A 21,410-nucleotide genomic window follows, 5' to 3' on the forward strand; every position below is an offset into this window, starting at 1 on the left:
TGTTGGTCTATCACATAAAATCCTAATAAAATACATTTATGGTTTTGGTTGTAACATGACAAAATGTGGAAAATTTCAAAGGGGGGGTATGAATACTTTTCACGGCACTGTATAGATGAATTACAATAATAGGATTGTGCTGATCTCAAGATTAAAGTATTCAGTGTATAGATCCAGTAGGTTTCCTGGTAACATAACCTACAGAATATTTACAAAGCAATAGCTTTGTAAATAAAGACTGAAGCTTTTTTACCTTCATGCATTCTCTGCATTAAGGTAAAAAAAATCTACTTATTGCAGTTCCCACCCTCCATACTAACCTGAGCCCAATCTCGATCCAGCGCTGTTCACAAGAGCAACGGCTCTCTCCCTCCTCATAGGCTCAAAGGCAGTGGGAGCCATTGGCTACCGCTGCTGTCAATCACAGCCAGTGAAGAGGAATAGGGGCAGGCCGAGCCACGCTGTGTGTGTCGAGCCCACAGGATTGCACCCTTAACAAGTGGTTTGCTATGGTGGGCACTCAGCGTGAGGGAGGAGCCAGGAGCACCGGACCTGAGAAGAGAAGGCTGCTCTGTGAAAAAACATTGCACAGAGCAGGTAGGCATAACATGTTTGTTATTTAAAAAAATACGGGTTTTCAATCGCTTTAAATCTTTTCCTATCAAGGGATACCCTATCTGACAATCCTGGACGTTTTAAACAGCAGCAGTGCCCAACACTCTTCAAAAGAGCAAAGATTATGCACACCACGCACCAGAAAGGTAAGTATTAAACGTCTTTTACAACGTACAGTACAAGATACTTTCTTTTTTTTATTGTAGTGACTTGGTCATTGTAGAAATTATTTGCCCAGATCTAACCATCAACTGCTTTGGTCTGGCTCTTCATTGGTCAGGCTCCCTCTAATCCAAGGGTCCCCAACCCCCGGGCAGTTACTGGCCCATGGCCTGTGGATGGCCGGGAGGTTAGTGGCGAACGTGGTCCCGACAGGACCATCACAGTCCACAGTCGCCTCACCTCATGTTATGCGGCTGTGTCACGGAACCCGTGTGCTGTCTCACGGAGATCCCTGGAGATCTTCTCTGGAGAGAGGGAATCTTTCATATTCACAAGCGGGTAATCGCCTGCTTGTTAACATGTCAAGTTTGGCAGCTCCTGCCCTCCATCCAGATCTGCAGCTCCTTCCACCCACTGCTCTGCTGACGGGATTACATTGGTGGTGGGTTGGGAGACCCAGGAGAAGACACATGGCTAAAAATCGCCTCTACCCTGCCACAGGTAGGACTGTGCAGGGGAGGCAGAGACTGAAATGAGAGAGGAAAGGGGGGGCATGACTGCAAGGGCCACTGTGATGGGGAGGGGGTTGGGGGCTGTGATTGCAAGGTACACTGTGATATAAAGGGGACTGCACTATAACGGGACACTGCAATCAATACAGTGCTCCTTTGCAGTAAAGCCCCTGTTGCGTTACAGTACCCCTTTTACAGTGCAGCCTCTGTTACATTAATGTAAAGGGGGGCTGTGATGTGAATGGGAACTGAGCACACTGTGGGACAGTTTTAAAAGGGGTACCTGGACACTGTAAAGGGGTGTTGTGGTATGAAGGGGGACTAAGGACAGACTCCGTGAAAATCCAGTCCATTGTCCCGGTACCTGAAAAAAAGCCTAGTTTTTTTTTTTTCATGTGACTGGAGTTGGGCTTTAGCTACTGAAAGCCTGACAAAAAAGAAAATAACCCTCCCCTTCAACCAAGTAGAAACACATCATAGCATTACTGAATAGGAAGAAACCCTTATCTGCATTTTGACCAGAAACCATTTTCAAGGGATGGTTCACCCTAAATCTATATATTCCAATTATAGGCGGAGTCTGGGGGTTTGAATTTCAATCTTTTTTATTGGTATTTGCATAAAGAAGTAAAAAGTTAATTAGAATAATCTTGGTAAACGATAATATATTAATAGACAATGCTAACATTACGATTTCCATTACAATGTTTCTGTCTTACCCTTGTGGAGATTATCGAATAGTCGTATTTAGATACATTTGTACATCAATACATAGAAACAAAAGTGGAGCATCACCTAGCTGTGAATATAAAGTGTGTACTCCTTATAGGAATTTAATTCCATAAAGTAAGAGAGAAGGAGAATACAATTAAAAGCCCTACACTTCCAGAATGTGGGGATCATCCATAACAATAGAGAAAGGCAGGAGAAATGGAATTAAAGATAGGTAAGAAAGAACATTCTAGCTGGGCCTCAGCTGTCTAGTGAATTATAGTGGATCATTAGATCCTACATCTTTTCAAACCTGATTTGACAGATTTATGCATGCACAAACGTTTATCATCACCCCATTAAGCTTTTTTTTTTTTTTTTTTTAAACAAAACCCATAGAGATGGTAATTTTTTCAATTTTTCACTATAGCTATTCTAGCAGCCAATACAAGGTGTCCCAAAAGTCACCATACATAGGAAAAATGAGAAAATTTGTAGCTAAAATATTCATTACAAAATTTTAAAAAATGTTCGTCACCTCTTTCTGCACACACAAAGTCTTCTTCCTGACTCATGGTGAACACGTTCCAAGATATCTGTTGTTATGGAAGTAATTGCATTTAGAATGCGTTCCTTTAAATTGTCTTTGTTTCTAATCTTCTCCTTGTACACCATGGCTTTTAAGTGGCCAACCAAGTAAAATTTGAGGGGGGGAAAGATCAGGGGACCTCGCAGGCCATTCCACAGGACTGCAACAATCAATCCAAGAACGTGGAAACTGTTGAGCCAACCATCGGCGTACGCTGATACCATAACGAGGTGGTGTATGAGTTTGTTAATTTTTCCTATGTATGGAGACTTTTGAGACACGCTGAAGTATGTAAAAAATCAAATGTTAGGCTGGATGGACACCTTTGCACTTTTGTTTGATGCATTTACCATTGAAATCAATGAATGCATCTCAACGCGTGTTAGGAGGTGCATAAATGTGTGTCATGATGAAGGTTAACAGGTCATGACACGTATACACATTATGGTGCACATCAACACACATCAATGCATGCTATGATGCATGTTGACATTTAATATAACGTGCACTGCAACATACATTGTGTTAAAATGCACACTGATATGCACTTTGGTGTATTTCTATTGAGTTCACTATAAAATGCCCCAGGGAAGAGATGCATATGTGTAAATCAGTTTTTTTCAGATTTCCAGTTCAAATTTATGAAACGGGGTGCTCTCTGGGGTAGAGTCTGGTTGTTTGACTTATCTATTGCTCTGTTCTTTTTTGGGGGGGCACCAATAGCAATACTGTCATGTAGACTTCTTCCCACATAAAGAGGAGTCTCAGGCCTCCTAATGCATTCTTTGAAATGTAACTGCAGGAGCTGGGTGGAGTTTGCAAGCCAGATGCAGACATCTAGAGTTCCTTATATAAGTTTGAAAACATTGCCTTTTTCAACTTATTAGCACCCAGGACTAAATGGTCTGGTGTGCAGCCAACTCCTCTGGTCATGCCTTCAGACAACCTGCTGTTCATTGGACACATTATTTTGTATATTTAGATATAGTAAATGCAAAATATAATAAATACATTGAATAAATAAAGCAAAAATACAAAGCCATGGATTCACAATGTAGAAATGATTCTCCTTTAGCCTTGCAGGGCACTGGCTTCTCTCATCTCAAAAGCTTTCTTTGTGAAAGTGGTACACTTATGGAGTATCTCATGTGGTTTGGGTCTCTGTGGCATGAGTGGTGTCTGAGGAACTTGAGGAATGGACTGCCCAGTTTTTGGCTTGGTTGTGCTCGGACCATCCTTGTGCAAATCTTGTTTGTCACATAATATCTGCCTTTGGAGACGAGGTTTGGGTATTTTTTCAGGTGGGATTTTAGAGCTAGCAGAAGGCTTACGTATGGCATCCCTTGTTTGACTCTTGCGTGTTGGTATATGTGCTTTTTCTAAAGATTGAAATACTTCATGATCCCTTTGCACGAATTTAGGAGGATTGGAGTAAAAGCCATATACTGGGCTTGAAGCTAAACCACTAATGGACCTTGATTTTCTCCTGTCCAGTTTCTGAGCCTTTGCCCTTTCTAGACTTCCGGTGTTGGCCTTATTATGTTCCTTGTCCACTCTCCAGGCCTCTGTTGGTCTGCTCAACTCTAGCTGGCTAGAAGCTTTGAACATATTTGAAGTGGATGGGAAATTTCCTTGATTCTTCATGATTTGGAGCTGGTGACAGTTTTGGTACGGTTTTAGGTGCATAGCTGGAACGAAGCCATTTTTTCCATTATACCTGTGGTGGGTCAAAAGGAAACTGTAGTCAGAAATGATGTTTATGGCCAATGGTCATGAAAAACTTTAGCTTTTTTAATTTAAAAAGAATCTATAGCATTGGGACTCTTTACAGATATTTACCTGTTCTTAAAGCTGACAGCAGGCATTCTGCAGGTGAACCTAGGCCCTCATCCATTTTACAGTATTGTGTGGCTGCCCTACTAGAGGTGCAAACTATATCCAGACAGGTCTATCCTTGACCCTGCCCCTGATGACACCATCAATGAAATCAAAAGCAGTGGGATATGCAAATAGGAGGTCCTCAGTGGGCTTTACTTTCTATAAGTATGTTCAGCTTTAACTAAATTTCTTTTAAAAACTTCCTTGACCGCAACTGCAATCTACAATAGATGACTGAATCTGGTCATTCCTGTTCTTTGGTGAATCTTACAGTATTTTGGAAACTTTCAATTGAAAAAAAAATGATCAGGTGGAATGTAACAGAATGACACAGAAATCTGCCACCCATTGTTCACTTTTTGACTGCTTCTGTCTAACTAAAAATCCATAGGGGGAGGATACTTGATAAAAAGAGGGGGGTAAGTCCCTAGTTTGCCTCATTCAGTGGTGTGTAACTGATCTCTCTCAATGCACGTATGCTCAGAAAACAGGCTATACAAAGCACAACCTGCTTGGTGAAAAATGGTGCTAAATATGAAAGACTCAAACATAATTTCTATCTTATTGGAAAGACTTTTTTGATAATTGTTTTTTGTCTTGAACACATATAAAACACTATACAGTATAGTCCCTTGAAGTTCTGTATCGGCTTTCTAAAGTATGTTACCTTATCAACCACCATCCGTTGTTAGACTTCTCTATGACTTCTACCAGAACACCTCGAGAGATAGAAACTTCATCCCAGCTCATAGCTTCATACGCCATTGTCGAATAGTACCGTATTCCTGCATAAGGAGAGATTCCACAATATTACATACTGGGTCCTAGAGGTAGAATTTTTAATAGTGCCCTGTGTTCATATAGGTAGCTGCCAGGTAACCGCTTATTTCAGCCAGCTTTCAACTAGTTACATCATAGCATGACCCTTTACAATGCTGTATTACCAAAGACTGTATCATTCATAGCAACCATATAGTGAAAGGGTCTGACTGCATCAGATTGTCATTTCTGGCCTTCCTCTTCATACTTTCCTTCCTATCTTACTTTCTCCTTTCTTATTTCTTTCCTTCTCTTCTTTTCTCCTACCTTTTTCTGTTTTCTGTTCCCATATATTCCTACCTTCCTTTTTCTGTCTTACATTCCCATACACTCCTTTCCTTCCCCATACCTTCCTCTCTTCCTTCTCTACTTTTTTCCTACCTTTTTCTGTCTTCAGTTCCCATACCTTCCTTCCTATCCTTTTCTGTCTTCAGTTCCCATACCTTCCTTCCTTCTATTCCCATACCTTCCCTCCTTCTCTCCTACATTTTTCTGTCTTCTGTTCCCATACCTTCTTTCCTCACAATATATTATATATATATATATATATATATATATAGTTTATATATATATATATATATATAGTTTATATATATTTATATATATATATTTATATATATTTATATATATATTTATATATATATATATATATATTTATATATATTTATATATATATATTTATATATATTTATATATATTTATATATATAAATTTATATATATTTATATATATTTATATATTTATATATATATATTTATATATTTATATATTTAAGTTTATATATATTTATATATATAGTTTATTTTTGGGCCAGGATAGGAATATATAAGCTACAAATGATGACTTCTCCTTAAAAGGTACATGCCAGGGGCCATTGTTCTCATCCTTGCTTAACTATCTGGTCAGTTACTGACCTGGACTAAGACTTGCAGAAAGATGAGAATATTGGCTTGTAGCTTGCACTGCTAAAAACATGTCAGCAATGGCAATATATACTATATTTTTATTCCGATGAATTCCCTTTATGGAGAGTGTTATGGGTATTGCTGTGGGGAATCTATCACACAAATCGTAACATACCTTCATTATCGGAATCTGTTCCTGAGTCCAAGTCATCTTCTGTCTCTAGAGCTTTGAGAAACGGAGCTGGAAACCAGGCCAACCTCTTCTCTTCATTCTCTACCAGCCACCAGCCTGAGACAAAGCAGTGAAAATGTACTATTCATCCATCCAATAAAGATGTCACATGCTCTACGCATTAAAATTCAAGAACAAATGGGGCACTGGATTCAGCATTTTATAAGGGTTGCCAAAATTGATACTGGGCTCCCTGGATCTTGTTCAGCAGTACACCAAAAATGGGGACTACCTTCAGGAACAGGACAAGGATTCAAAGATGAGAATCCACATACATACAATGCAATGAAAGAGCCAAACAAATGTCCAAGCATCAAAACTGATTCAAAGCAAGAAAAAAAAAATCAACACGTTTCAGGGGCCAAACACACTCCTATTTCATCAGGGTATGAAGTAGAAGTACAAAGGCCATAAAAATAAAAGTAAAGGTCATAAATATAAACCTGTATACAAGTAAAAAATAAGGCATATAAAAGTCAAAGGGTATATACCCATTTGCACTTAATATCTGATTCCAGTAAATAGCATAGCATTAATATCCGATTCCAGTAAATAGCATAGTATAATAATATCTAACACACAGACATTAGAGGTCCCAACATATCAATAACAAACAGTAAAGCAAATAGAATGATAAGCAACATTTCAATAAAACAGGACACTATTACAGTCAACTTATATTAAGTTAGATTTGTCATTGTTAAATCATTCGCTCTGTCTAACTCTATAACAGGGATCTCCAAACTTTCTAAACAAAGTGCCAGTTTAATTGTCCTTCAGACTTTAGAGAGGCCGGACTGTGGCCACCAGGAGTACAACATGTCCTGGTATTTGTAAACAACCCCCCATCACTGGTGTCAGGGAGGACCCATCATTTGTGTTATTGGGAGGAATTGTGCCCCATCATTGGTGTTATTGGGCCCCATTGTTGGTGTTATTGAGAGGAACTGTGCCCCATCTTTGATGTCATTGGTAGGAATTGTGCCCCATCCTTGGTGTCATTGGGAGGAATTGTGCCCTTCATTGGTGTGAGTGAACATAATATTTCCCAGAGGGCCAGATAAAAGCAAGAAAAGGGCCACATCCGGCCCCTGAGCTGCAGTTTGGAGACCACTGCTCTAGAACATCAAAGCAATGTATACTTTGTAACTATTGCATAAATCACCCAATACCACAAACTATGTAATGGTAAGTATTATCGTTATAACGGTATGCCAAAGAAATAAGGAACAATTATTATACTTACCATAACATATTTTGTGATCTTTGGTGTTGTTATACAGCAGTTTCAAAGAGTATATTGGTTTGATCTAGCTGAGTTAAGGGAGATAGAAAAAAAAGCCTATTGGTGGTCCGATTGGCAGAGTTTCCACACTGCCACCTGGACCATATGGCACAACGGAATTACATCATACTTCAGTGTATCACCCTGAATTGAAGAAGTGGCCATCTAAAGCCACAAAACACACTTTTTTGATGATATAAAACAATTCAATGTTCATTAAATCTCATGACCCTGACCTGTCTGTAGACATATGACAATGGGTGCCTCTGCCAATTGGACCACCAACTGGCTTTTTTTTAGACCTTCTTTGCCTCACTTAGTTTAAATACCCACCTAAGATCCCCATAAAGGATCCAGAATTGGAGCCCTCATGTCATCGAAAGCAACCATTCTTCTTCCTGCATGAAGACAGGTTTGCTCTACCTGTGCACATGGAAGGTTGCAAGTTTCCACTCAACAGAGTGACCGCAGCCTTAACTGATATCAGCTATCTTCATTTTTTCTTATTGATGAACTTTTTATGAACTAATTATCATTTTTGGCCCAACTACACTAAAATGGCTCTCCTGCTTCCCCCTTTCCTTTTCCTTCCGAAAAAGTAACCCCTTGGACCTCTGTGGACCACCACGTCCTAAATCACATTGGTTTCGGTTTGATGTTTTAGGTACAACAATTAATTTACTATCACTGACAAATCTAATTTAATATATACGTTAACTGTCATACTGCCCTGTTTTATTGAGATGTTGAATGTCATTCTATGTTTTACTGTTTGCTAATGAAGTGTTGTGACCTCAGTATAGTATGTGAGATGTTATTATCTTTGAGTCTGCTTTTTGCTGAACAGATACTATATGCAAATAGGTATGTACACTTTTATATTCATTATTTTTACTTGTATATTCATGATTATTTTCATCATCTTTCACTTTTATATTTATGATCTTAGTAATTGTAATTGTTTTGTAGCCCTGATGAAGGTCCTCAAAACATGTTGTTTTTTTCTACTATGCATCAATGTAATCATTAAAAACCTTGAACTCTTGGACATTTGGTGCTCTCATTGGATTGTGTGTACATGGATCATGGTTAGACAGGCTGATGTAAGAAATCTGGAGGTTTGGAGATGTCCAGGGGCTACCAAAGACAAACAAATAGCATTTAACTTTTACCTCTCTTTCACTAAGAAAATTACAGTTTCAGAGGAGCACAAACATTTAAAAAAATACATCTGTAGGTACAGTTTCGATGTTTCTATCCTGATTGGTGGCCTTGAACATTTAAGAGAAATGTTGGGTTGAAAGCCCAATGTCTCACCAGAGTTTTCCTTGATCAGCACACCCAGGTGCTCATTGCGTTTCACTTTGAAGGGTCGGTTCTTGGTGTCTTTGGTCTCGTGGTCCTCAACACACAGGTACATCTGGGACACAATGGGCTCTGTGGCTGGAGGTTTAGGTAGCCATTTGGGCCGCTCTCTCTGTTGTTCTCTTGCTTCTGAAGGCATGATCATCAAGCTGCAAGCATAAAACCATTAGTTTCACCACAGATGTTGCCTTGCATACTGCTGCCATCTGATCTGCACGTGATTACGCAATGCAGCGAAGGAACAGCCAACTTTAATTCTATTTCTCCCACACAGCAGACACAACCATGTACCTAGGCCTTCATACATGTGGCCATTTTTTTATGTTTTCTATTGTGAATAAAATGTGGGTTTATGAGATTTGCAAATCATTACATTCTGTTTTTATGTACATTTTACACAGCGTCCCAACTTTTTTTGGAATTGGGGTTGTAGTTTAATCTTAACATTTAAACACAAGTCCACTTCAATGTTAAACTTTTTTTAGTTTTGGATATAATGGGTAACTGTTAAAACTTCTGCTATTTTTTTGTTTGAGGTACAATGTTAGAGATTTCCTCTCACATCCTGTCCTGGTGACAACCTTGTCCCTTGGACAAATGTGAGGGATTATCTCCAGTGAGGACACAGACACCAATTTAAAGGAGGTCCAGGTTCTAGCCTTCACCTACCTTACTAAAATATTGCTTTATGTGACCCTCTTGTAGATTTCCCCCTCACTTCCTGCTGACAGGATATGAGGGCTAATTTCCCCAATGACACAACAGACAGCAGAAACTCACATGTAGGCAGGTGCCTACAGAAAAGTTAAGTAATGCTTTTTTTGTTAATGCTAACTCATGTTATGCAGTTATTTGGGTCAAGTCTGCTGTCTTTTCTGTGAAACTGTTACAATTTAGATGTGTAGTGAATTTGAGGATTGATTAGCTAGATTTTCCCGCCAATTTTCCACAGATCCACGTAAAAAGGGTTCCTTTAATGCCCCACAAGAGAGCTGCTGTAAACACTGTCAAAATGTAGGCAGTTATGCTGCTGGACTGCACCCACAGCTGGGGGGGCAGTTGGGGTTCCCTGAGGGACTGAGGACTCCTAACTACCAGGGATGGACTGATAGCCTTTTAAGGATAATTTTCAAACATGATATTATGGACTCTGCACGACCTCTTGTTGTTTTTATTTTCCAATCATAGGCTCTGCCTCTAATGGACACTAAAGGCTCTCTGCTGTTATCCAGGTATGGTTACCTTATGGGCACTAAAACAACTTGTACAGAAATTCATGTGAGAAGCTGCTTAATAAGAACTGATCCTGTGTGATGCCTTTCTTCAGTAAAGTTACCGTTAACTGTTTAATGCCTGGTCTGAAGTCACTCCTAGTGTAGACTATATTGCCGTTACTAGGGACAACCATAAATATGTTATTAGCTTAATCCAGCCAACCAGTCAGGGAATGGGTGACTGGCGTATGGTTACGGTCACTCTGGTAGTGAAGGGGTGTTGTGCTTGTCCCCTTCACTAGCAGTTCGTTCCTCACATTTTGGGACCGGACCTGCAGCACAGAGTGCCTAGGGACCTAGCCTGGGAGTCATGTGAGAGATGTAGAGGGGCCCCTGAGAGAGAGTGCATGTAGTTACTGAATGAGGTTCATCTCCTGTATTCATTAGTAACTGTGGACATGTCACTGAGAGGAAGGTGACAGGAATTGCAGGTTGGAAGATGCTGGCGCAGGTTTTGTAGCACCATTTTTGAAATGCTGCACACCTGGCAATTGGTGTTCTCTAATTGTGGTAATGTTTGTAGTGCTTAATGTAACAGTACAGTCAGTTAGCCTGGGGTTGCTAGAGGGATAGCTGTGTTCATTGTGGCCCGCTTCTAATGCCCTGTACACACGGTCGGATTTTCCGACGGAGAAAGTGCAATCGGATTGTGTTGTCGGCAATTCCGATTGTGTGTGGGCTCCATCAGACTTTTTCCTTTGGAATTTCTGACACACAAAGTTTGAGAGCAAGATATAAAATTTTCCGACAACAAAATCTGATCCTTTAAATTCTGATCGTGTGTAGACAAATCCGACGCACAAAGGGCCACGCATGCTCAGAATAAATTAAGAGTCGAAAGCTATTGGCTATTGCCCCGTTTATAGTTCCGACGTACGTGTTTTACGTCACCGCGTTCAGAACGATCGGATTTTCCGACAACTTTCTGCGACCGTGTGTATGCAGGACAAATTTGAGCCAACATCCGTCGGAAAAAATCTGATGGATTTTGTTGTTGGAATGTCCGTTCAATGTCCGATCGTGTGTACAGGGCATAAGTCTGGAGTTATGCCTTAATGCTGATGTTCGCATGGAAGCAAACTCCTGCCTGGAACTTAAAGTGGATGTAAACCCTCACATATATCCAGTGAAGTGAACAGCCCCAGATGGTATGCAGAGATTAAACAAATCTCCCTACATAAGTTTTACATCGATATCTGTTGTCTTCAGCTGTATATATCCTTTAGAAAGTGCTCTTCGTTGTTACAGCTTTTCTCTTTCTGGTTAGCACTGCAGTGAAGCCTGGGCATACAGCCAAGACAGATGATTGGAGGAGAGGCACACATCCCCTCTCCTTATAGGTAGAGACTTTCAGCTCTGTTTGTTAAATAGTTCAGGGCTCTGCTAATCTATATAACATCCTCCCCAACACGTAACTTCGGCTGCTTCATATGTGTCAGAGAACTTATCAGGCTGATAACAGAAGAATGGAACAGGACACAGCTACAGGACTTAGTGCTTTGACGAGAGATAAGAAAACACTGCAGATTTATGTGCCCAGCTCAAATTTCATGAATCGGGTTTACATCCACTTTAAGCAATTAGTGAGTGTAGTTTTAGTGTCCCCCACTAGGGCCCATAAGCCCCGCCCACTAACAGAAGTTCTTACCCTCCCCCAGCACTATCCAAAACTTTAAAAAACATTTGGGCTGCAGGCACACTTTAATGTTCCAGAATCTAACAAAAACTTAAACATCAGTTTGGGGTGGACTGGGTCTTTGAACAATTTAAATATTTCACAAAGACTCATCACGTGGTTTCATGGGACAATACAGCAGTAGATAGGAACACCAGCTGAGGGCATGCCCAAACAACTTCACATGAACCAGAGAGCCTCATGTGGTCACAAGCATTGAACGGGATGACCACCGATCCCAAATACAGGCAAATTTCTGGTAATCTGCCATACAGCAGTAAAATATTTTTTTTCTGTTTATCCATTGTTCTTAGAAAGCAGTGAGGACACACCTGTTTTGGGGGAAATTCGGGTTGAGATCACTGCTGCTGGGTGTGAAGAAAGACGTTACCACATCACAATGGGAGATTTTCTCATCAGCTGTCAGGAGCTGTTCACAATGATTTTCTAGCAGTCTCAGTCTCTCGATGCAGCGGCTGGTATTTCGGTTCATTCTAAAGATAGGGACATCTGTAGGAAACAGGACAACACGTGAGTGACTGGGACTTTCCCACTTAATTAGAGCTGCAAGAAACTCGTCTGACAGGTAAAGTGGAAGGAAACGGGTGTAGATTGGTTTCTAAAGTCAATTATAATGTCCTGTCACACATTCCACAAACACAACAGGCTCATAAGAAATTGTGTGTCAGATCGAATAATCATTTTTAGGAATAATCAATATATTTTACGGCCAGGAGAGCAGACACCCCAAGTGCTGTAATGTCAAGGAAGGCAATTCATCAACATGGCAGATATTTACCCCAATATATGTTTGCCATGGACTGCCTGCAAAAACTGCATACTACTCATAGTTATGCAATTGTCTCACAGTCCAATTAAATTAATTATTAATTAATAATAATTAATTGTCATGTGCCTGTGAAATGTAACCACTGGGCACTAAAACCCCCTTCCTAACCAGACCAATTTTCAGCTTTCGGTGCTCTCTCATTTTGAATGACAATTACTCAGTCATGCAACACTTTACCCATATGAAATGTTTGTCCTTTTTTCACACAAATAGAGCTTTCTTTTGGTGGTATTTAATCACCACTGGGTTTATTATTTTTTGCGCTATAAATACAATAAGACAGAAAATTTTGTAAAAAATTGAATTTTTCTTCGTTTCTGTTTTCAAATTTTGCAAATTAGTAATTTTTCTTCATAAATTTTGCCCAAAATTTATACTGCCACATATCTTTGGTAAAAATAACCAAAATCAGTGTATATTATTTGGTCTGTGTGAAAGTTATAGAGTCTGCAAGCTATGGTGCCAATCACTGAAAATTGATCACACCTGATGCACTGATAGCCTCATTTCTTGAGACCCTAACATGCCAGGAAAGTACAAATACCCCCCAAATGACCCCTTTTTGGAATGTAGACATTCCACGTATTTAGTAAGAGGCATGGTGAGTTTTTTTAAGTATTTTTCCCACAATTCTTTGCAAAATGAAGATTAATTTTTTTTCTCACAAAATTGTCATATTAACAGGTTATTTCTCACACACAGCATATGCATAATTGCAACTACACCCCAAAACACATTCTACTACTCCTCCTGAGTATGGCGATACCACATGTGTGAGACTTTTCCACAGCCTGGCCTCATACAGAGGCCCAACATCCAGGGAGCACCATCAGGTGTTCTAGGAGCATAAATTACACATTTAATTTCATGACTACCTCTTACACTGTTAAAGTCCCTGGAGCACCAGGACAATGGAAACGCCCCAAAAAATGACCCAATTTTGGAAAGTAAACACCCCAATGTATAATCTATGAGACATAGTGAGTCTTTTGAACATGTCATTTTTTTCCCACACGTTTTTGGAAAATGTGGAAAGAAAATGAAAACACTTTTTTTTTTTTTACACAAAGTTGGCCATTAATATGATATTTCTAACACATAGCATGTACATAGCAAAACTGACACAATATATTCATATGGCGATACAACATGTGTGAGATTTTTCCACAGCCTGGCCACATAAAGAGGCCCAACATGCAGGGAGCCCCATCAGGTGTTTTAGGGGCATACATTTCAAATTTAATTTGACTACCTATCACACTTTTGTGAGGCACTGTAGTAGCACGGATGTGGCATGGATGAGCACGGATGTGGCATGGATGAGCACGGATGAGCACGGATGTGGCATGGATGAGCACTGATGTGGCACGGATGAGCATTAATGTGGCATGGATGAGCACTGATGTGGCATGGATGACCATGGGTGAGCATGGATGAGACATGCATGGATGGGCCATGGATGAGACATGAATGAACAATGGATGAGACATGGATGGGCACAGATCAGCACTGTGGGCACTTCAGATCCAGCCTACAAGCACTGCTGCACTGGCCCCTCATCTCCTCACACACTGTACCGATCAGTCCGAGGAGAGGGGAGGAGCTGACAAGGACATGCTCCGGTTCGCTGGCAAGTGATTGTTTCATCATTAGACAGAGCGGTCACGTGGTAAAGGGCCACTGTCATTGGCCCTTTACCCCGATCTGTGACGCGCTGGGTCTGGAGGAACTGACGGTCACGGACATTCCTGTGCGAGCACCCAGCAGTGCATTTAAGAACATTATCTTTGCGTTACTTGAGTCTAATCTAGCTCAATAGTAATTGTTTCAGGTAAAACTTGGTCCAACACTGAAGCAGTTCAGTTAATCTTTCCTTTTGCAGGCCAGTGCTCACTTTATTCAGTTCTGCCACTTTGAAGTTTTCTATTTGCTTGATACCATGTCTTCTACTGTTTACCTGCTTTGATATAATACATTTACTTAACCTGCTATCTGTTAGTCTGGGCCTAATTATCTGTGCATTGTTACATAGTCGTGAATCACTCAGGCTATGTTTCCACTAGTGCGACTTTTCATGCGACTTGGGACTGAAAAGTCGCATGACAAATTGTATCCCATGATTTCCAATAAGTACCGTTCATATTTGTGCGACTTCAAGTCGCAGCGACTTCAAAGTAGTCCCTGCACTACTTTGGTCCCACTTTGATGCGACTTGAGGTCCATAGATACAGGCATTGCTTCAAATCGCGGTAAAAAGTCGCGGTAAAATCGCGGTAAAAAAATTGCGGCAAAATCGCGCGACTTTGGGGACGCAATAGTGGAAACATAGCCTAAAGCCTAAGTTAACCAGGTGTAGATGGTCCTCTACTTCTAATCGGCTGTGTCAGTGGGGTCTGAGTGGTTATAAGAGTTGAGGCAGAATAGAGGAACCCAATAACATAAGCTGCTCCTGCAGAGATAAGTGCTACAACCCTTTAAAAGACAAGCACACTTATCCTTTTTAATGTGACTCAGCATAGGTGTGTGCAGCCTATTGTGTGTACATGTCTATATATATATATATATATATATATATATATATATATATATATATGACCCTGGCACATTGATCTCCCTGCCAGCACAATGAAAGAGAAGTGCGTAAGCTGGTAAGAGGAAGATCTCCTCACTGCTACACAGAGCGATAATGCTAATGCAAAATAGGTGATTAGGGTGTGTCCAGGCACACCCGACACACCCTGTGCGCATGCCTATGTGACTCAGTCATTTCCCCTGCAAACAATAAACACCGTCTCCCTGCAATACAATATGTGAGAAGCAGTAAGGGCACCACCAAAATGGTCAAAAATATGTATTTTATGAGTAATTAGTGAAATATGAGAACCAACACACATCTGGGGTTCAAACACTTTGTGGGCTTATATATAATGTTATGTGATCTCAAAATAGACTGGACTCAATGGAATTGTGTGCTGGAAAAGGGAGAGTCCTCACCTCTTAGTTTTGGGATCATATTGTCTGATTTCCGTAACAGCCCAGATTCAAGAGGAAATTTCTTTTTAAGCTCTCTCTGTTAGATTATAAAAGAAACACATGCAGACATAGTGAGATTAGCAGACAGACAGACCTATGGAAAAATAATAATAAATAAATATATATATATTATATACACACACTGTATTAACAAAAGTATTGGGACGCCTGCCTTTACATGAACTTTAATGGCATCCCAGTCTTAGTCTGTAGGGTTCAATATTGATTTGGCCCAACCTATAAACAGTTTCAACTCTTCTTGGAAGGCTGTTCATAAGGTTTAGGAGAGTGTCTATGGGAATGTTTGACCATTCTTCCAGAAGTGCATTTGTGAGACGAGAAGGCTTGGCTTGCAGTCTCCGCTCTAATTCATCCTCAAGGTGTTCTATTGGGTTGAGATCAGGACTCTGTGCAGGCTAATCAAGTTCCTCTACCCCAGACTCGCTCATCCATGTCTTTATGGATCTTGCTTTATGCACTGGTCCAAATCATTTGGTGGGGGAGGGGATTATGGTGGCGGCGAGCAACATCTCATCCAACATCAACGCCTGATCTCAAATGCGTTTCTGGAAGAATGGTCAAACATTCCTATAGACACACTCCTAACCTTGTGGACAGCCTTCCCAGAAGAGTTGAAACTGTTATAGCTGCAAAGGGTGGGCCACCTCAATATTGAACCCTACGGACTAAGACTGGAATGCCGTTAAAGTGCGTGTAGAGGTAGGTGCCACAATACACACACACACACATATTATATTATATTATAATATAATATAATATATATATATATATATATATATATATATATATATATATATATATACTCACATACATACACACACAGTATCTCACAAAAGTGAGTACACCTCTCACATTTTTGTAAATATTTTATTATATCTTTTCATGTGACAACACTGAAGAAATGACACTTTGCTACAATGTAAAGTAGTGAGTGTACAGCTTGTATAACAGTGTAAATTTACTGTCCCCTCAAAATAAGTCAACACACAGCTATATATATATATATAGATATATCTATATATATATATATATATATATATATATATATATATATATATATATATATATATATATATATATATATATATAGATATATCTATATATATATGCGTGTGTTTATATCACAGGTAAAAGATGATTTGATTGGTTACTATAGGCAATATAGGCAAGACACTTTTTTTAGAACACTTTTCATCTCAAAGAGTGACCTACATATAATGATTCTCATTACAAATTCTAAAGTTTTTCCCCTCATATTCATAATACAAATCATTCCTTTCTCTTGTGGCTGTGCATTCAGAACTGCAGGTACAGTATGTACAACACAGCTGCAACCTCATATATTAATTAGAGACAATTACTGCAGACAGCTATTTAAAGTAGACGTAAACCCTAACCTAGCGGCGTTTAGTTTGCTGAATTACTGTGAGTCATAGACAATTGCCAGGGGCTTTCTTAAAAAAAAAAAAAAAAAAAAAAGCTTTTTTTTTATCCTTTGTATCATTTTCTTTAGCCTTTTTGCAGCCACTCCCTGTCCGCATGCACTCCCACAATAGCTGCATTTCATTTCTCAGGATACTGTATGTTTTCTGATGATGGCAACAGTGGGCCATCTGTGTGCAAACAGCATTGACAGAGCTGCTTACAGTATCCATTGAAGGCACATCAGGGTGACAACGCAGAAGAGCAATCAAGAAACGGTGGAATAATGTTCTCACCCCATAACAGTGCTTGATCAAGGACCTTCATGGCAGGATTACCAAATACATTTTATTTAGAGATATAGACTTAAAAATAACGAAAATGACTTTTATCCAAATTACATTCACAGGTCACAGATTATAAGGGATTTTAAGGATTGGCGTTACTTTAGGTTTTGCTAAATCTCATCAGTGCAAAAAAATTTACACTATTATTTCCCTGGAGTAGATATTAAACAGAAGCAGGATAGTATAGGCAAGGATGGCAAAAACAAATAAATAAGGTTACCGTTATTGCTAAAACAGGTAAATAGATCTTTTTCTCATTACAAACTTATCATATACATAAAACATATGTGAATTATGTAGTAATTTTAATATTAAGGTACTAACATCCCAAAATACCATATCAATAACATACAATACCACCAATTAAAGGGGCTTCAATGGCATAAAATTGATCACACTGATATTAAACTATTAAAAAGTAGCTATTTATGCTTGTTACTTTACAAACTTACGTTCATGTTTTTGAAATCTTCATACTTTCGATATATCAGTATATCGTTGTGGTCAGACCATAGGATCGAAAAAATGTTAATCTGTCAAAAATAAAGCAATACAGTTAATAGTGATCCTTCCACTTCATTAGTTATCAATCTCCCTCAGGTTTAGGTTGCGGTACACGTTGCATGGTAGTGGAGCTGCGATGGGGTCTACCTTGGATGCCTTTTTGGGCCTTATTTATGAAGAGTAGAAACAAGTGTTCACTCCCTATAAACCAATCAAATATCAGATCTCATTTTTAGTCCAGGTAAGACAATAAAATTGCATGTATGATGGCTCAAATTTTCAGCAAGTGGTCCAATGAACAAAGTGGCTCTTTTGGCATTGCGTTCAGGTTCTCTTGGGTATTGGTTTATAAGTCATAGTCCCAAACCAAACCACCTGGAGTTCCCCTTAGAAGATGGCACCCGATAACATCCATCAGGACATTTGTTTATAATAGATATAATAGGTTATAATAGTAAAACATTCAACCTTTCAATTCACCAACAGCTATTGACTTAGATGAGGCTTTGGATCTCTTAGGTATGTCAATAGTTCTTGATGAATTAAAAGGCTGATCTACTGAGTATATGGCTGCCTCTGTTGAGTATTGGTAGCAGTTTTTTTTCTTTTAAATACAGCTCCAAAACTACCTTGAGTCTTCCATGCTGTAAAACTCCTACAGCCTTGGCCTCCAATGGATGACGGCCATTTCCACTCATCTGCTCTGGCATGGTGCCTAGTCCAGTGTTTTCTGCTGAATGAAAATAATGGCAGCTCCTCTTTATCTTCTCATATCAGATTTTTCATCCTATCACAAACCTTGTACTCGGAAGGGGAACTCCCAATAGTTTTTAAGCTTCACTCCCCTTTGGTAGGACAGGCAAATGCTGTGGGATAGTCAGCACCCAGGAACCTGGGGTTTTCCCATTGTTCTTCATTCCGTGTGTTCCTTAAGAGCAGAGCCCTGCCTATATATCACACACATTCAGTTTCCATAGCCAGCTGTACTCAGCCAGATGGGTAGCATTCCTTGCCGATAATGTCATTGGGTTTTCTCAGGTGACAAGGCAGAGGAATACACTGAGTATTTATTACAAAAGTCACAATTTATTTATTTATCTTGGTTTGCAGGAAGTCAAGTGGAGGCTTGTACTAAGTTTACTAAATAGATTGACATGGGAGGGACTGATCTAAATATAAACTGTAATTTAGTTTTCCAATGACTAAAATCTAAATTTTGCACAACAACCAAACAACCTTTTACTATGGGAAAACTACACTATATTACCAAAAGTATTGGGACACCTGCCTTTACACACACATGACCTTTAATGACAACCCAGTCTTAGTCCGTAGGGTTCAATATTGAGTTGGCCCACCCTTTGCAGCTATAACAGCTTCAACTCTTCTGGGAAGACTGTCCACAAGGTTTAGGAGTGTGTCTATGGGAATGTTTGACCATTCTTCCAGAAGCGCATTTGTGAGGTCAGGTTGGACGAGAAAGCCTGGCTCACAGTCTCCACTCTAATTCATGCCAAAAGTGTTCTATCGGGTTGAGGTCAGAACTCTGTGCAGGCCAGTCAAGTTCCTCCACCCCAAACTCGCTCATCCAGGGGACAAGACGAACCCCTGAAAAACAACCCCACACCATAATCCCCTCCCCACCACGTGATTTGGACCAGTGCACAATGCAAGGTCCATAAAGTCATGGATGAGTGAGTGAGTTTGGGGTGGAGGAACGTGACTGGCCTGCACAGAGTCCTGATCTCAACCCGATAGAAGACCTTTGGGATAAATTAGAGTGGAGACTGCGAGCCTGGCCTTCTCGTCCCAATACTTTTGACAATATAGTGTGTATGTATATATATATATAATTAGGGAAGGTAGGAGTCAGGGATAGAGGGGGGGGGGGGACGTGAACATGAGCCCATAGAGTATCCCAGCTATAGCCCAGTTCGGTGCGGACATCGCGCAGCGGAGATTTAAAAATATACCATATTTATATATAATATAATATATACATATAACACGCACTTTTTTCCCCTGAAAATCAGGGGAAAATCGTGGGTGCGTGTTATAGGCCGATCCCCGCCGATTTTGTGTCATCAGAGCGGTCGCGGCAATTGCCGCGGTCGCCGCCGACATACACAGCCGTGGGTAGATTCAAATATGGCGCCGAGACTGCAGGGATTCGTCGGAGCCCAGATACACATACCCGAGTGTTCTTGGCTTTTTTCGGCGCCGCCGTCGGCTCCGACGAGAGCCGAGATACACATACCCGAGTGTTCTCGGCTTTTTTCGGCGCCACTCACAGTCACGCCCAGTCCCGCCCTATGATGGACATAACACAGGTCCAAGGGCGGGACTGGGCGTGACGGCAGCGCCGGAAAAAGCCGAGAAAACTCGGGTATGTGTATCTCGGCTCCGACGAATCCCTGCAGTCTCGGCGCCATATTTGAATCTACACACGGCTGTGTATGTCGGCGGCGAGTGCACAAAGCTGCACTGACATGGCTGGACTGGGGCAAAGCTGCACGGGCAAACCTGCACCGGGGCAAAGCTGCACTGACAAGGCTGCACTGACAAAGCTGCACTGACAAGGCTGCACTGACAAGACTGCACTCGGGCAAGGCTGCACTGACACTGAAAAGGCTGCAGATGGACAGATAAGGCTGCATTGATGGGCATTTTAATGTAAGTTTTTTTTCCTTAAACTTCCCTCCTAAAAGTTTTTTTTCCTTAAAATTCCCTCCTAAACTTGGTGTGCGGGTCCATTTGGATCTTATATATAAGGATTAGCGTCCTGCTTAATCGTGGTCGTTTGTGGGCCCAGATGAACTCTATAAATAGTGAGTGTGTCAATTTAAAGTAGCTTGCAGGAATTTGGATAGGCAATGCCTGGAGAAGATATAGAAATTTAGGGTGGATGCTCATCTTCAGTATATTACAGCGGCCAAACCACGAATTGAGGCCCGTGTGCCAGTTATTGAGGAGATTTAAGAAGGGGGGAAATTAGGTTGAATATTTTGGAGAGCTTTGATGGGATAGTGGTGCCTAAGTATTTAAAAGCGGTGTCTGTCCACTTCAGTTTAAAGGTCGCTCGGAGTTGAAGTTGTGGTTGTGGTGTATCAACCCCCATCGCTTCTGATTTGGTGAAACTGATTTTTAGGTTGGACAGCGCTCTGTATATTTCAAATTCGCGTAGCAGGTTTGGGAGAGAGATAATTGGTTT

At 40.4% G+C, this 21,410-nt stretch overlaps 1 protein-coding gene across 1 annotated transcript; it reads right to left on the reverse strand.

Moving 5' to 3' along the window:
• Positions 1-1,876: 1,876 nt before the first annotated feature.
• On the reverse strand, positions 1,877-19,841 carry LOC141148749 (NADPH oxidase organizer 1-like). Its single transcript, XM_073636458.1, has 8 exons — positions 18,829-19,841; positions 18,148-18,228; positions 15,867-15,942; positions 12,355-12,532; positions 9,026-9,222; positions 6,367-6,480; positions 5,135-5,252; positions 1,877-4,306 (listed from the first exon to the last, which is right to left on the reverse strand). Exons 1-8 carry the CDS (start codon positions 18,907-18,909, stop codon positions 3,661-3,663), a joined length of 1,491 nt encoding a protein of 496 aa, XP_073492559.1. The 5' UTR covers positions 18,910-19,841; the 3' UTR covers positions 1,877-3,660.
• Positions 19,842-21,410: the final 1,569 nt, after the last annotated feature.

This window comes from Aquarana catesbeiana, linkage group LG06, assembly GCF_042186555.1.
Source record: "Aquarana catesbeiana isolate 2022-GZ linkage group LG06, ASM4218655v1, whole genome shotgun sequence".
Lineage (NCBI taxonomy): Eukaryota > Metazoa > Chordata > Amphibia > Anura > Ranidae > Aquarana > Aquarana catesbeiana.

Excerpts from the sequence above, each read along its gene's own strand:
- LOC141148749 (XM_073636458.1), bottom strand. The coding sequence starts at position 18,909 with ATGCCAGAGCAGATGAGTGGAAATGGCCGTCATCCATTGGAGGCCAAG. Across the intron at positions 6,481-9,025 it reads GCTGATCAAGGAAAACTCTG|GCTGGTGGCTGGTAGAGAAT; the intron begins GTGAGACATTGG and ends GCTTTGTCTCAG. Across the intron at positions 4,307-5,134 it reads AACGGATGGTGGTTGATAAG|GTATAATGGAAAAAATGGCT; the intron begins GTAACATACTTT and ends GACCCACCACAG.